Source organism: Halyomorpha halys, unplaced genomic scaffold (genome assembly GCF_000696795.3).
Source record: "Halyomorpha halys isolate HHAL.00 unplaced genomic scaffold, Hhal_1.1 Scaffold453.1, whole genome shotgun sequence".
Lineage (NCBI taxonomy): Eukaryota > Metazoa > Arthropoda > Insecta > Hemiptera > Pentatomidae > Halyomorpha > Halyomorpha halys.
Genome location: NW_027107553.1, coordinates 786,600 through 803,731, shown reverse-complemented (window position 1 = coordinate 803,731; position 17,132 = coordinate 786,600). Strand labels below are relative to the sequence as shown.

The following is a 17,132-nucleotide window of genomic DNA, read 5'->3' as shown; positions in this document are numbered from 1 at the left end:
ATTGGAAGAAAATGTAAAGTGTAAGTATTATAAGAAGATAAAAGCAGTTTGTGAATTATGAAAGAGGGAAGAAAAATAAAATAATTTACATACAAAAATCCAGTAAATAAAAATTCTCGACTACTCCGTGAGGGAAAAAGAAGAGCTAAGAAAAAGGGAAGAGCAGAAGTGCAGACAGCAACATCAGGATCCACTCGCAGCTGTATGGCTCCCCTCATTACCCCTTCATGCCTTTTATCCATCCGCACATTCACCTACTTACTAGGCAAAAAAATAAACCTTTTCTTCAAAGAATAAACATGTATGAGGAAAAGTGGATTGTATACGACAACAAGTATCGGTTAGGTCAGTGATTAAATCGACAAAAGACCGGGACATGCTGATGAAGGTCAGAAATTCTGGCCGAAACATTGGCACTAAGAAAATCAATTCTACTTATTTCTGTTCTTCACTGACCATACCTCCTACCACCTTCCCTTCATATCTTCAGTTTTATTTTATTGAGAAATATTATGAATCCATTTTTATGTAATTAGCAATTGCTTTGTCTCTTAATCTTAAAAAACTTGGGTTCCCTTATGGGTGTAGTAAAAAAATATATATATTGAATTCCCATGAACAATAATAAAATAATTAACTATAAAGAAAATAATGAACAAATAAGAAAATAATTACAGCTGTGTATTATTGCTAATTAAATGCAATCACCACATGAAATGTTATACCTATTGTGTGATTATGAGTGTAGTATGGACAAAAAAGTGAATGAAAACAACATATTTGCTATGTGTTCTTATGAAAATGCATGTCTCCATTGTTAAATGATTTAAGAAATATTTATAACCCTGTAAAAAGTATTTTGGAATCAAAGATTTAGGATTAAACATTTAGTTCAAGTAATTATTTAGGATGTTATGGGTTGAAATATTGTCACTTCTTTCACACGCAATTTTGGCTCTATCATTCAGTATATCAAGTTAATTAAAAATCTAAAGTTGTGGTATAATTTTAAGATTCCAAAATACAAGTCTCTAAAATTTTGGTAAACTACTCAGCAATGAACGTTCCACCAATTTAGGCATTATGACAACAGTAAACAATAAATATCAGATGTATGCAGCATGTCTCACAATCACATCAACAATCTAAAAAGACATACCAGCTCGAGATATTTCATCATTTCAAGACTATATGATTAGGTGCCTTAATATGTAGTAAATATATTAACCTTTAAGTAAATAGATAGTAATTATATTGTAACCTATTATTAATTAAGTAATTGTATAGTAAATATATAGTAACCATAGAACATCTTGATTAACAATTGCTGAATCGGTAATGAAAAACAAAATTACAAATAATTTTTTATTAATAAAAATAAAAATTGTATTAGTTAATTTCAAAATTTTGATCGTGTATAAATAAAGGGGCTAACTTCAAACAATATTATAATGAACATGAAAAACCTCCAATTTCAATAAAACAGCTCTAACAATCTAGATTAAACTCAGTAAATCAATGTTCAATCAAATGGTCTTTTAATATCAGCTAGGCATTATCTTTAATGACATCGTTAAACTGGGCTTAAATGCTGAATTTTTAAAATAGCTTCTTCTAAAGTACCTTTATTTTGTTTAATTGAAATAATTAACAATCTCACGTTTTTACTTGTAATGGAAAATTGATAAATATAAACCATGAAAGGATTTGTTAATTAATTTCAGGGGATAAGAAGAAAAATAATTTTTTCCACATTAGAAAACACATTTCTAGAAATAAGATCAGTAATATAGATGTATTATATATCATTGAAAAGCCAAAGATTTTAGAATAAATAATATTTAACAATGAAAGTCGTAGAAGGTTATGGAGCATGATGAAAAAAGTATAAATAAGAGTTCTGTTTTAACATGAGTTCTAAGTTGTGAGTGCATATGCAGTGGATTTCCATTTCACCTGTCTAATAATGTTATCATATTATGGTGTTAAATATCACCATAGTTATTAAATAATTAGTATTTTAATTTCACTTAACTTTTATATAAGCCTTTCAGCTGACAGGACGATTAACTTCATAAAATCATTCATAGTATTTTCAATGTTGATTCTATAACAATTTAGCATTAAATAAATGGTTAAGAGCAAAACATTAATTTTAGCTAACTGTTAAGAAAATGTTAATAAGAAGTATTTTTGAAATTACTTTTTTAAAAACTCGAAATTGGAGTTAATCAATCTGCCAAAGGAAGGGCTCATTTGAAAAATTAGTATGGAAAAGTATTGCTACAATGAATAATATAAAATTTAATTTCAACTCAAAGTAGTGTGATAAGTGGAAGTTGTGTGATGTACGCACTGCATCAGATTTTTATGTTTACTAGAGTAGAGAATGTGAATTTTGGAGTTAGAGCGATCAAATAACGAATAATTAAAATTATTCTTTGTAGAATAAATATCTATTTTAAATTATTGCGAAGTGTGAATTTTATTTTTTTCTTAGTGTGTTTCTGAAGGGGAAGTTTTTTCCCTGGAGGTATTGCCACAGTTTATTGTTTCATTGTTATGTATTACTTAAACTTAAAATTTACGGTTTTAGTACCCTCATACACACTCACCGTCCATGGATTCTCATTACCATAAGACAAGGTCTTTAGCTTCAGCCCATTCGCATCCATCTGATGAGACTGATCATCCCAGTTTTCAGCATTATGAAGGTGGGACATTTCCTCGAAAAAAGGAAAATCCAAGATTTAGGTGAGTTGAATGGTATTATAATTTATTGTTCATTAGATTAAATATAATCAATGTCAAAATATACGATATGAAATTGATTAAGGTAGAACAGTTCGTTCTGAGCTTGATTTCCACATTATCATCACATACTTATCTTGTGTTTCAGGATTCCTTCTAACCCTAGCGTGGCTAGTAAAGGTAGTGGTGGTAAAATGTCTTCAGGAAGTATTGAGAAGTCATCAGAGAGAGGGAGTCCAATGCCTACTTTTCATGTTGAAGTCTTAAGTCCAGGTCTTCGGCAAAACAAGACTAATTCTCTTCCTGACTATTGTTGGCCCCACAAGTAAGATAATAATTATTCATTTCATCTATTCCATGTTATATGTTAATTATAGAGGTGCTCCAAGTGAATTTTCTGGGCAACTTGTTTTATAACTTCGTAATCTTTACAATATATTAAAATCTCTAACAGCTTCATCACTCATCTTTCTTTCACATGATTTGTTCCTTTTTTCCTCTCCTATTTTTTTCCTATTACTTTATTATTATTTTTATTCATTATTTTATTAGAGTTTGAAAATGTCCAAAACAAAAATAACACAAACATTTTTTTTTTTTAATTTTTTATATCCTGGTCATTCCTGACATACATCCCCCCCCCCCCCGGATCTAGAGTTGACCAACCTACTCTAATTCTAAGTTCGCCATGAAATGGAAAAAGTCCACCGTCCACCCTCTAGGCCGGATTTGATCTGGTGCTGTCCATAATTCTCAGGTTACTAAGACCTGAGCTACGGACGACTCTAAAAAATAATACAAACTAAACCTGAACTACAAGCTATTCACTTATCAAAAGACAGGCAAAGTGATGTGTAGCTCAGCTGGTCTGTTGTGTACATTATTCTCCATTTAGCAAACATATTAACAGACTTAACCGTGTTCTTAGTTATATCGTTTGAACATGGTAGAAGAAGGGAGTATTTCTCCATTTAACACAACTTTTTTCTATTTAATACACTTTAAGATGTGAAACTAAATATTATGAATACCCCTTATGTTAATAAAATGACTTAATTGCTTTGTTGCTATTTATCTCAAACTGTTTATTTATTCCAATATTATAAATATGATATTTTTTTTGTAGACCATCACCTGGAGAGTTAAGACGAGTCCATATCGACAAATCTGTTGAACCTCTCGGCATTCAGATATCATGCCTAGAGAGTGGAGGAGTCTTTGTATCCACTGTTAACGAAAACTCCCTGGCTTCCCAAGTTGGCCTACAGGTCGGTGATCAACTTCTTGAGGTTTGTGGTATCAATATGAGGAGTGCTACGTACCAGCTTGCTGCCTCTGTTCTCCGCCAGTGTGGCAATTCAATCACAATGCTTGTCCAGTATAGCCCAGAGAGTAATTATGCTTTTTATATTTTCCATTAATTAAAGTTTCATACTTAATTCATCAAGTTTCATAGGTGATATGTTAACTTGGAGCTCAAAAGACCTCAAATGCTAGACTGGTTTAGCTGAAATTTCCTTTTGGTCTATGCCCTGATTTATCAGCTCTATCTGTAGCACTATGTAGTGGTTATATTAAGACATATCCTAGTTTCTTTCCTTGCCACTAGAGTTCCTACAATGATCTTTATTTTTTTTCTTTGTTTCTAAAGATTGTATAGGACAGGATTTTGAACCATGTAACCCAGCCTATAAAATATAATTCTGGAAATTATTCTCTATCACACTCAACACAGAAACATATTTTTGATGGTCCTAAAACTAAGTACCTAATTAATTTAATAAATTTACGAATTAGGTATTTTTTTTAGGAATATATTTTTTGATCTAAAAGAATATCGAAATATTTTAAAAATCACCAGTGTTTTTTATTTGTAAATAATTGGTATTTTTTTATTACATTAGAAATTAGGAATAGCAGCGTTCACAAGTTAGCTATTAAAGGTTAACACCTCCCCCCCATTGAAATTTTATGGTGTTTCTCTTATCGTCAGATGTTGTGCTTATATTTGTAATGACTGTACCCATATATTGTCAATTTTCCTTATCCATATTTCTATGTAAATAATTGGTCATTATTGATTTTATAGTAATTAAAATTTTTATAAGCAGTGCAACTAGAGATGAATATATATATTCACCATTTCCTTTGATAAAATCAAATTTATTTTATTGCGTCATCATTATTTTAAGTCTATTTTCAATCAATGTTTTCTCAACATTGACCTGTTTTAAGGTTGTTAAACTTTTTTAAATTTTAAATTCAATTTATAAGTTAATTTTTTTATTTTGTATTGGTGAATTGTTTTTTTTCAGAATATCATGAGACCGAGACGACCGGTAGTTCAAGCAGTGGTGGTAGTAAGACGCGTTCAGGATCACCCACTCCATGCAACAGCCCTCGAGCTAACAGAAAATCCCTCCCTGCCCAGCTGGCCCAAGCGGTATCTAGTTTAAGCCACCAATCTTCGTCACCGAGGTGGTTATCACAGTAAATATTCCAAATGGCTTTCTTTCTTCTTTTATCTCAAAATTCATTGTTTCAACTCCTCTAATGGGTTGTGGTAATGCTTTTAAATATATTTTTCTTACTTCTCCATTTTAGTACTTCTGATATAAGATAAAAAATTAGTATGTTAAGTTATATCTTTACTTAATTGTATGATAAGTTCTTACAAGTTAGTTAATTTAGTTGTTTATTTAGTTATTTCAAAATTATTGATTATATGTTTTAATACCAGATTTAAGACCCTATCATGAAAAAGATCCCTTATAACAACTTAATTTGTTTTTAAACTATCAATTTCTTTTGTTCGTTCATTTGTTCTTTCTTGTTTAACGGCTATATTTCTTATCTATGTAATAAATATTCCTGTTTATTTCTTCCTGGTAATATATAGTTTATTGTTTATTTTTGTTAAATCTGTATATTTCCTATCATATTTCTGCAAGTATATTGTGTGATCTTAAAAATTTTAATACTGATTCTATGGTTCTATTATTATCTTTAAGGATTGTTAATGTATAAAGCACAAGTCCAAAACTATTAAGGTGTGATGTTAAGTATGGGCATTGCTGAAAGAAGTGACTAATTGCTATATTGTTATTACAGTAATGACATTTTTTAGGCATTTGTTTTGTGATGTGATAGGAATTGTTTTGTGCTCTATTCTTAGTCTAGTCTTGTGTGCCCTATTCTCAGTCTAGTTAGTCAAATCTCCTCTCTACAACATTTATGGCACTATCAATTCATATTCATGGTGTCATTTTTAATTTCAACAGATATTTATGTGAAAATTCAAAATTAGAAATTTTTTTACTAAAAATTGGAAATTTACTAATAAAACTTAAATATATTGGTTAAAAAATAAATAAATAAACATTAAAAAGAAAGGTTGCCAATTAAGATGCAGTATTGTTCTGAGAGCAAATTGTAACCTTATAGATAAATAGTATCGAGGTAGAAAATAATATCGTATGGATTTAGTCTGAAAAGAAGCACACAATATCTTCGATTGGCCTAAGACAGACCGTGGAGGTCCATGGCCTCGCGTGATGTATTTACTAAGGAATACATTGCCCATTTGCTGACGTGGTTTGTTCATAGGGTGGGTTCATCACTTCCACGCCTGTTTTTGTGAGTGCCACCCATAGGCTAACAGGCCTCACAAATGCTCGGGGGAGGGGAGGTGGGAGAAGGCTGTGAGTGAGTTTTGTATAATTTTATGCTTGAAAAAAAAAAAAAAACTCGGGTGGGGCTGGGGCTCGAACTCACCACCTTTGGGTTGGTAGACAGGCTCGTTGCCACGCTTCTACCATCGCCCCCTATGTAATACAATAATTGAAAAAAAAATCATTATATACAAATAGAATGCAATATAAAATTATATATACATCAATGTATAAAAAATAAGCCCCCCGCAGTTTATGTGTTAAGATGCTCTTCATTGATCTATTATCTCTTTAACCTCTGCTTGATTTCGTATAATCCATTTTAAAAGTTTTTTTAACTCAATTTTATATATTATTCTCTTGAAGAACTGAGTTTTTTTTTTAATTCTTTAAAAGAAATCAAAGTTATTATTTGAACTCAGCTCTAAAAACATTTTAATTTATGTTATAATATTGCTTCCTTGAGTTAGTACATGTCTTGATTGACATTAAATATAGAATGGGTATTAAATAATATAAAATATTTATTATTAAATGGATTAATGTTAATATTTTATATTTTATGATATGAATTCGCAGTGATGATCCTCGATACTTACAAATTGAAACACATAAATGCAGCAATCTTGGAATTAGTCTTGTTGGAGGCAATGCTGTCGGAATATATGTTCACAGTGTTCAAAATGGTTCTTTAGCTTACAATGCTGGACTGAGGTATGTTGAATTGCTTTTTTTTTCTTATTACTTTAACTTTAAATGGCTTTCTTCCAAGTAAAAAAAAAAAGTTACTATTTATTTCTTATTACGATCATTTATATTTAATTTACAAAAAGAAAGAAAAGGATATTGATATTTGTTTTAATATTGAACCAAGTTCTACGAGTTGAAATCTCAATATTTCCAATTTAAATCCTGGCATAGCTCATTAATTTTTTTTCTAGAATTAGTCTGGGTTAAAACTGAAATGGGACAGAGACTTTCTTGATCCACTCAATTATGAAGTGAGTTCTAGACATCAATCTGATTATAAATGAGGAGGTTGAGAACAACACTATTTATGAGATCATGTATCTCTATCCATGCCTGGCCTGTTCGACACTCCTATTGTCCTCTAACATTGCTAATGATAACATCAGTATAATTTTAAATTATTGAATGTGAAAAAAACAAAAACATCTTTTTAATATGCTTTTAATTAATACAATCAAGAAGGCATATTTCTCACACTTTTAAAATCCAGCCATTACCCCTCTCAATAGCAACTGATATAATAAAAAAATTTTAAAATACTTTTTTTCATATTGGATACTTAACATTTGCAGTGATGATATCAAATAATGTGATCGTTTAAAACTTTGTTATTTGAATTTGATGATTTAAAAATTTGTTTTTATCATCATATGTGTGATGAAAATACTAAGAACAATATTTTTGTTTTTAATTTTGTGTATGTTCTAATAAACATTTTACCTATTTGATGTAAAAAATACTGTTTTTTAGGACTGGAGACAGAATCTTGGAATATAATGGTACAGATCTCCGACAGGCTACAGCTGAGGAAGCTGCATATGAACTTGCTAAACCAGCTGATAAAGTGACTGTCCTAGCTCAATATTGCATTGACCGTAAGTATTTTTGTTATTATTTATGTATTTGAATATTTTTGGATCATTAAAATTAAACTATTATAGCTCAGGAATTTTGTTCTTGATTAACTATTAGACAAGTCTTTTGTAATATGTATTTGAATGTTATTTTATTAAAAAGCTCCATTTAAAGAATTTCATCTCAGGATGTAATTATAACTGAAAAGTTTAACCAAATAGTCCATGTTATTGGGAAATTGAATAACAATATATGTAGCTTCCATTGCAGGTTCATAATGTAAACTCATCGAGAAATTAACAGATGAGGTTTAATTGGAATATTGGCCTATATTTCTTTCAAGTGAAAACATTTATTATCCTAATTATTGATCAACTATTATTGATGTTCTGTAAATTTAATAAAAAATCTACATTGACCATTATTTGGCCCAACTCTTCAATAAATTGATCATCATGGATTTATGGACCAAGCCTAGTGGTTATAAAGTAGTATTTTTAAGACGACACAGGTCAAAAATACTTTTTTTTTTTAATATTCTAACAATTAAATGATAACCAAAATCATCATTTGTCACTTATATAGTTTGTTTTTAAAAACCATTACTTTCCAAGGTGCAGCTCTTCAAGCATTTACTACTTTCCTTTTTTTTCTTCTTTTATTGTCTCTTACTTCGTGAAATATTTGTTTTATGTGCTCAATTATATATAAAACAGTTGAGTTAATTTAATTAGCTTTTATTTTGAGTCGATATTCACTGAAAAGTGGTCAGAAACGTTGAGATAGCGTTGATTATTTCGTGGAAAGCATTGCTGAACAAATAAAAAAAACTACCCGAAGCCAGGATTGCTGAAGCAAAATTGAAAATATAATAATCGAATGCAATGGGATGTGGTTCCAGAACAAAATATGACAGCTGAAGACATGAATGTCCTCAAGAACCACAACCAGAAACTCAATCTGCATAATAATCTCTAAATCGAAACTGGTTTTATCTAGCTTTAGTGCCATAATCAGTTTCTGGTATCATTAATTTACACTGAGCTATAAGATTTATTTTATATCATTCACTAGTTTCTTTATAATTATATTTTCAAATCTTAAATTGTTTACAAAAGGACGAATTTTACTGATGAAGTTGGTACTGAGGTCTGTTTTGTAACATGAATAATCACAGCATAAAGTTCAATAAATTTAATATATGAGTAATTAATTTTTTTAATTTAATAGAATTATTTATCCCTTTTAATTTCATAATTAAAATTTGGCATAAATTGAAATAAAGATGTAATTATCCTTTAGTTATGAACATAAACATATTGATATTCTCATATAATCACCAGTAGTGGTTGGTTTTCTTAAATATTAAGTTTTTTTATAGTTGGTCAAGAAGACAAAGAAGAAGGTAATAAGGTATTACCTTTTCTGACCATTATACATCTCTATTGTTGGCTGTTGAATTAATATGTTTAGTCCCTTTTAAGAGATTTTTTTTTCATTATTGAAAATTGATGATGGATTTATTTATATTATAGGTTACAACGAAATAAAGGATAAACCAGGAGACAGTTTCTACATTAGAGCATTATTTGATCGAGTTGGAGATGTTGGTGACACATTGCAGTTACGATTTCATAAAGATGATATCCTCTTTGTAGACAATACCATGTTCAATGGAGTTCCAGGTAGCTGGAGGGCATGGCTTCTTGATGATGAGGGCATCAGGAACCAGTGTGGCATTATTCCAAGCAAATTCAAGTACGTATCCCTTGATTATATTCAATAAGCTTTTATTAGTAATAAATGTTACTTTGTGATAGTCATTGAGTTAATCTTACAATTTTGTCAATACACTATAATATTTTAACTTTTATTATATTTATTTTACTTCCTCAATTATTTAAGATAGAGAAAAGTATTATTTGTTGATGGTAGCACCATAATCATGGAAATGGTGGTAGTTGGACCTTTATATGCATGTAAAGCAAATATTCAACATCATAAAAGTAAAACTGGTGGTGAATTAGCTAGTTTACATTGAGGATGTGAAATCCCATTTATTTATTATCATTTGGAATCAATGTTTGTAATTTTAGAGACAAAGAAAATCTCAAATATTTGAAATTAGATATTAAATCATAATTTTTGTATGTAGAGTTGAAGAAGAGATGGTGGTAAGACGGAGCTTGGGAGACTTAGAGGGTGAATCGAGAAGAGCAATAAGAAGGTCATTTTTTCGTCGTAAAAAGCACCAACGATCCGACTCTAAAGAATTAGCTTCCTTCTCTAACATCAGCCTCGGCTGGTACAGCGACAGTGGGACACTCAATGAGGAAACTTCCCTTGCCAGTTACCAAAGAGTTGTCAAATTGAATTGTATGTAGTTAAAACTAATCATTTAAATTTCAACTTTTAATAGTATAGATTTAATAATTTGATCTCAGTATTTTATGTAGGTTATAAAATATTTATTTTATAATACATTTTAAACTGATGTTTGAAATGGATCAGTCTGTATCAATGCTTTAGTTTGGTTAGTGTCCAGTATTTTTTAAAAATATTTATATGAATAAAAATGAACCTAAGTTTAAACGATAAGGTGCTATGCTCCTATTTCCATAGCCTAGGTTTGAAACTGGCTGTATAAATAATTATTTATTCTGTTACATCAGCTATGGATTGACCCTGAGGTCAGAAGACAATATTGGGGCACACTCTGTTTCTATAAAGTATCTCTTTAATTAGGGAAGAAGTAGTGTTTTTGTGTGAGTCTAACCAAAGGGCCTTCATGCATAACCATGGCATACCAAATACTGAACACAAAGTCCTTTATTGGTTGTTGTGGTTCAGGTTTTTCTTATTTTTATGAATTTAAAATCTTTATAAACTTATTATAAATCTTATAACATTTGAAATGATATAAAATAAAAGAAATTAAAAAAGTTCACATAAATAAGTTATGTATTAAGTTCACACATAATGTATGTTCACATAAATAAGTTATGTATGTAGTATTTGATTCTACATAAAAACTATCATTTTAAATTGACATTTCATTTAAAAAAAAAAAAAAATTCTTTCTCTTTATTTAACCGAGCATTACTCTTTTCAGATCCTGCGTTAAGACCTGTATTGGTTGTTGGTCCACTCTCTGAATGTGTAACAGAAAAATTAATCCAAGATTTTCCTGATAAATTTGCTCGGTGTGTTCCTGAAGTTATGCACTGCTCACAGTCTGTGATGGAGAAAGGAATTTCTGACAATATTTTTGTAGATTACAGAAAAAAAGGGACCTACTTTGAATGTACATCTGTTTCAGCAGTGAAGGATATGTGTGATAAGGTAAGTCTATATATTTCAGTTATTGGGATAAAAAGAAGTATTTAGATAAGTAGAAAAGATCGTTCTAATATGAAGTTTGACTGTCCTCAAACTGGCGGGCATGTGCACAGAATGATTTTTCTATTTAAAATAGAATAATGAGGAATAATTAAGTATCTTGTGGAATTTGCCAAGTGGGCATGTACATGGTCTGATCATCAAGTTTCAAGATTAGTTTCATAATCAAATATTTATTGAACATTTTTATTCAGTTCTAAAAATCTTCAATATAAGACCCTCTGGCATCGACACGCTGTTGCCAATGGTTTTTCATTGTTCATAGGCTCCCTGGAACTCTTCGAGGGAAAGACCTTTAAGGAACCTCATTGAAGCAGTTTGGACTGCTGGAATTGAGTCAAATCTTACCTCTCAGGTATTTCTTGATCCAGGGAAACAAAAAGAAGTCACTGGGAGCTAGGTTGAGGCTGTAGGGTGGCTGTAGCAAAATAACTGTGTTGAATTTGGCTAAAACTTTGGTGTAGGCGAGTGACATATGAAAGGGTGCATCGTCATGGTGAAAAATTCAATAATCTTTGATCTCTGGGTGGACTTAATCCTTCAAATGGCAATTAATCTAATTGTGAGATGATGGCCAGTGTTTTAAAAGTTCATGCACTTTCCCTAAATTTTCATCATTTCGCCTCGTTGAAAATCTCCCAGCATGGTCAACGTCCTCCCAACCATCTTTGAACCTCCATGCCACATGAAAATCATAGTACACGGCTTGGCTTCTTCTTTATAGGCCTAGGCCTCTTGAATCATTCAATCTATTAAGAAAAAAATCAGGTTTGAAGCTTAATGAACAGACTATGTATATATGTAAATGAGGAAGACTTTCTTTTATCTTCTCATATCCGGTACTGAGGGATATTTTCTCATCATAGGAATCATTATCAATGATAGATCATGGAAATTGTAGATTTTGAATTTCTAAATTCTCGAAAAGTGAAACAGTAAAAGAAAATTACATGGTTAGTAAACCAAAACAAAAAACTTTACTGTCATTATTAATTTTCACATTGCATACTTTGTTCTATGTTCTCAAACACACAAAGTCTGTGTATAAATATTACATAAAGCAGTGCCATTATACATTGTTGGGGATCCGTTGATGTGGTCCTATATAATGGTATGTTAAACAATTATTGAACTAAAAATAGTGTTTCTCCTTTGAGAGTATCAGATAATATTAGCTTTAGTGTATTAGTTGATAATATTTCTAATAAGAACTTATAGTAATATAAAATAATCACATTTTTCTTTATTATGTGATTATTTAAATTATTCACTTATAATTTTTTCAATGTACATTTGTACTATCTATTAGCTTTAGTGTTTTTATATTTTAAGTATTTTTTTTAGTTCTAATCTATTGAATAATCTTTTTTAACAGAAGATCCACTGTGTAATTGAAGTTGGATTGGCTTCAGTTGAAAGACTTCACAAGCATAAGATCTATCCGATTGTTCTACTAATAAAATTCAAATCTGCAAAGCAGATAAAAGAAGTCAAGGATACTCGGTATTCCTCTGACAAGGTGACAGCTAAAGCAGCCAAAGAAATGTACGAACATTCCCTGAAGCTGGAGTCTGAGTATAAGCATTATATATCAGGTAAGTTTTGATTAATTCAAAATTACTGTTGAATTAATAATAAGTTATATATAATATCTTTATGTAATATATCATTTTGGCATAGGGTATGTTATCTTTTACTGTAATGAGTCTTTGTAAGGAGTAAAAAAAAATTAAAGAGGGGAAAAACATAGTAGTTAATACACAACATACATAATTTAAAAATTACGATTTTAATGGTATTTGTTCCTTAAGGTAGTATCCTTGGTCTCATCCTCTACACTGTCTATACAGCTGACATTCCAACCAATCCTAACACTATCCTCACCACGTATGCCGATGACACATGTGTGCTCGCAGTTAATGATAACCCATTAATTGTATCCTAAACTCTCCAATCCCATATCACAGCCCTCGAAGAGTGGTGTCGTAATGGGAGGATTAAGATAAATTCCATCAAATCACCTTTACCCTTCGGCACAAACCTACCGACTGCCCTACAGTTTTATTTAATAATGTTACTCTTACCCCTTGTCGAACAGATCCGCTACTTTGGACTACATTTGGACAAACGATTAACCTGGAATCCTCACACAAGACTGAAAAGACAGGAAACTCCACGTCAATTTCGACTATTACAACACTTACTTGACAGATGGTCTAAACTTCCAACACATTACAAAAGACTGATCTACATGACTGTAATAAGGTCAATCTGAACATATGGAGTTGAGCTTTGGGGCTCCACTAAACCTTCGAATTCCTCTCGTATTCAATTCTTACAATCCAAAATCCTCAATGCTCTTTACTTTGTCACAAATTAAATCATACAAAAAAGATCTTAATGTTCCATATGTAACCGATCTAGCCCGAACCAGATATCACTCCTTCAATTATACACTCCCTAACCACTCAAACTCCCTAATTTCTAACCTTGCATCCTCTTCCATTCCTGACAATCCTCCGAGGTGCCTGAAAAAAAGATGGCCACGAGACCAGCTAATTTAAAATCCCATTAGAGTGCTACCAATGGGTAGTTGCTCTACACGCCTGTAACACTCCATTTTAACTAAGATCAAATTTACTGAATGTATTATATAATGTACAGTTGTAAATTTTAATAAAGATATTTAAAAAAAATTGTATTTAGTCCTGGGGTTGATCTTCAAATGTTTGTAAATTAAATTTTAGAGTAGTAAATTATGCCTTAAGGAACTATAAATAACTATTGAAGATTTAAATTATTAATTTTCTGTGTAATGTTATAATAAACTTTAAATTAATTTTGAAATTACTTAATAAAGTTGTCTGGAATTGAGTATGTCTGAACACATAATTATTTTATATAAGTATATATAGTTGACCGTAAAAATTGATATATAAGAAGATAGTCAGGGTTGGAGTCAAAAGTGAAACAAAAATAGTTTACAACTATTTTTGTTTCACTTTTGACTGCAACCCTGACTATCTTCTTATATAACATAATTATTTTGTACAACTAATGACATGGGTAAAATGGGCCTGCTCTTGATAGTTTCTAATCATTTCAGATAATTGAGAATCCACAGTACAATTATTTTATCGAATTAAAAATGTTTTTGTTTTAACTGTTTCAATTTGTTTCAGCAATAATACCAGCTGCAGGTGTCAACATTGCGTACATGTGTACGCAAATCAAAGCAGCTGTAGATGTCGAACAGAACAAAACTTTATGGGTACCGAGTAATCTTTAAAACTTCTTACAAGAACTGAGGAGATAAAGCTAATATTTATTTGCTAATACTAAGATTGTACCGCACGGTCGCTGTACAATTATTACCAATGATATGGTGAAACCAAAGTTTGATTTAATTAACTTGCATAAAGCTTTAAAAATCTAAATATGAATTAATTTTTCAATCCCTTTATAGTTAAAAACATGTAATACAAAGTCCCGTAATCACCAATTTTTTCTATGAGTTCTTAAAATGTTAAACAATACGCATTTTTGTAAATTTTTTATCATTTGACATATCAGTTACACTGTTAGTTAACACAAGATTAAATTGGTATTTTTATATTTTAATTTTTATGTGGTTTAAATATTTTCTTTAGTGATAGGAAGTAGCATTTCTGTGATTATTGTAACTTGCCCTTTTTATTGTTATATATATATACATACATAGGTGCTTCCCTTCAACGTAGTTATAACTTTTTCTGACTATTGTTATCTTTAACTATGTACGAAGAGTTTGGGTAATTATACGACAATATTTAGGATTAGGTAGCCTCCATTGGGCACTGGGCAATGCCTAATTCAATCTAAGGTCTTAGTTAAACAGAATAAGTCCAAGGAGTTAAAATAATGATTGTAGTTGGTCTGCCTGTAATATTATTACTCATGATGTATTTAACTTATAAACTTAGAAGGCTTATAAATGTATATTATATAATTATTATTATGGTTAGCTGTTTTAATTGTGTTTGTTTAGATGTTTGTTATTATTTATATTCAGATTTATACCATTGTCTGAAGTTTTATCTTATATTGTATAAATGTTTAAATTGTGATGTTATAAATGCAATGATGTAATGCAAAAAACAAAACAAAAAAAAAACGAAATTAATAGAACTTAAGTGAAATATTGAATCAATGATTTAAATGTCGCAACGATAGTTAATATGTACTCCTAATCAAAGTCTGTAATAACTGTTAACTGTTAAATTGGCTGTTGGAATTTCTTCCATTTTTTTTTAATATATATTTATAGGGTTCAACCCAGTTACATTCATTTTCGAAATTGATATTAATTACTTCACTCGATATATTTGTTGTATGATGGCACATGTGATATTTTATAATTCATATCTTTATCATTAAGGTTTTTAAAATAATATTTTAGTGTTAGTAAGTTTGAGTGATTAAGACTTTAATTAATGAAATATTATATTATTTTTCATTATTATTATTGTAATAGAATAAATGCCTATAAATTTGTGCTCTCCTTCAAATAATGGACAAGATTTATTTAAAGAGTATTATTTTTGTATGAGAATGTGAGTATTTTTTTGTGTGAATATGTCTAGTCTGTTGCTTTGTTTTTCTCTTTTTTTATGCTCTCGGTTACTATTATTTACTTGTAAAAAATCATTAAAAAAAAAAACTGTCTATTTCAATAATTACAATATGGTGATTGAAATAAAATTTTGAAACACCTAGCCTTGTATTTAATTATTATTTCTAAATTAAACCACCTTGAAATCATGACATGCTCTTCATTCTGAGTGAAAACTCTCTTCATTATTGCTTCATTTCATTCTTCAAAAATTGTTTAAAATCTCAATCTTTCATGAAGAATACTCTGAGTGTATGAAGGCCTGTCAGTTGGAGCTTCAACAGGTTTTAGTTGTGATTCCTTCTTTATTGTGCGACCATATCAGGAAAAGCATTTTTAGCTTAACAGGGCTCATGATAAGTAATCAATGGGAGACTTTGTCTAAAGAGGTCTGTTCCAGGAAAAGAATGAAATTCAAAGCCAGATCCACAGGTCTGCCACTTGCTACAAATCTGAAGTAACTACTAATGCTTGGTTAACAAATAAAATAGCAAACAGTGGTATCCACAGACTTTTGTGTCCCAGAGAGGCACACAAGGATGGACTTATGTTACTTATTACCTTCAATTCACACTACTTTCGTTATGACATACGAAATGAAAGGAACCATAAATGTTGGTAAAGGAGGTGGAAGATGATCAAAATTTGTAGAAATGGTACGAGGTAAGCTATAAATTCAACTTTTGTTCTATAATTTATACCAGATACTTGTTAATTTAATTACCCAGGCCTATTATGTCCAAATAAATGTATATTTGTGCTGTTTTAAATAAAAAATAAATTGCTGAAGTTTATTGATATTAATATTTGAAGCAATACATTTACACCATATTACAAGAATTTAAAAATATATGATGTTAAACTAGTTTTTATTTTTGATTTTGAAAGTTAACGAAATTCTTGAATTAAGTAAAACACAGAAAGCACAAATATTAAACTGTAAGCAGTTCTAAAACAATATTTACTGAGCACAAATGTGTGGATGCAACACAATTGCATGCCCAAACGTCTCCAAACCAACACTTAACGCCTAGGTCACATATTCAGGCCTTGTA

The 17,132-nt window shown here is 30.2% G+C and overlaps 1 protein-coding gene across 5 annotated transcripts in view; it reads left to right on the top strand.

The window, feature by feature from the left end:
- Dlg5 (Discs large 5) overlaps positions 1 to 16,171 on the top strand; it is a 31,232-nt gene extending 15,061 nt beyond the window's left edge. For 4 of the 5 annotated variants that reach the window (XM_014424099.3, XM_014424098.3, XM_014424097.3 and 1 more), the window contains 11 exons: positions 2,597 to 2,754; positions 2,900 to 3,076; positions 3,878 to 4,143; positions 5,067 to 5,241; positions 7,002 to 7,136; positions 7,923 to 8,047; positions 9,563 to 9,785; positions 10,183 to 10,403; positions 11,140 to 11,369; positions 12,802 to 13,021; positions 14,609 to 16,170. In XM_014424099.3, coding sequence (XP_014279585.1) covers positions 2,597 to 2,754; positions 2,900 to 3,076; positions 3,878 to 4,143; positions 5,067 to 5,241; positions 7,002 to 7,136; positions 7,923 to 8,047; positions 9,563 to 9,785; positions 10,183 to 10,403; positions 11,140 to 11,369; positions 12,802 to 13,021; positions 14,609 to 14,715 — 2,037 coding nt within the window. In that variant the 3' untranslated portion in view covers positions 14,716 to 16,170. Of the gene's footprint in view, positions 1 to 2,596; positions 2,755 to 2,899; positions 3,077 to 3,877; positions 4,144 to 5,066; positions 5,242 to 7,001; positions 7,137 to 7,922; positions 8,048 to 9,562; positions 9,786 to 10,182; positions 10,404 to 11,139; positions 11,370 to 12,801; positions 13,022 to 14,608 lie in introns of all 5 variants that reach the window. The other variant, XM_014424100.3, reaches the window with a different exon arrangement.
- The last annotated feature ends 961 nt before the right edge of the window (positions 16,172 to 17,132 follow it).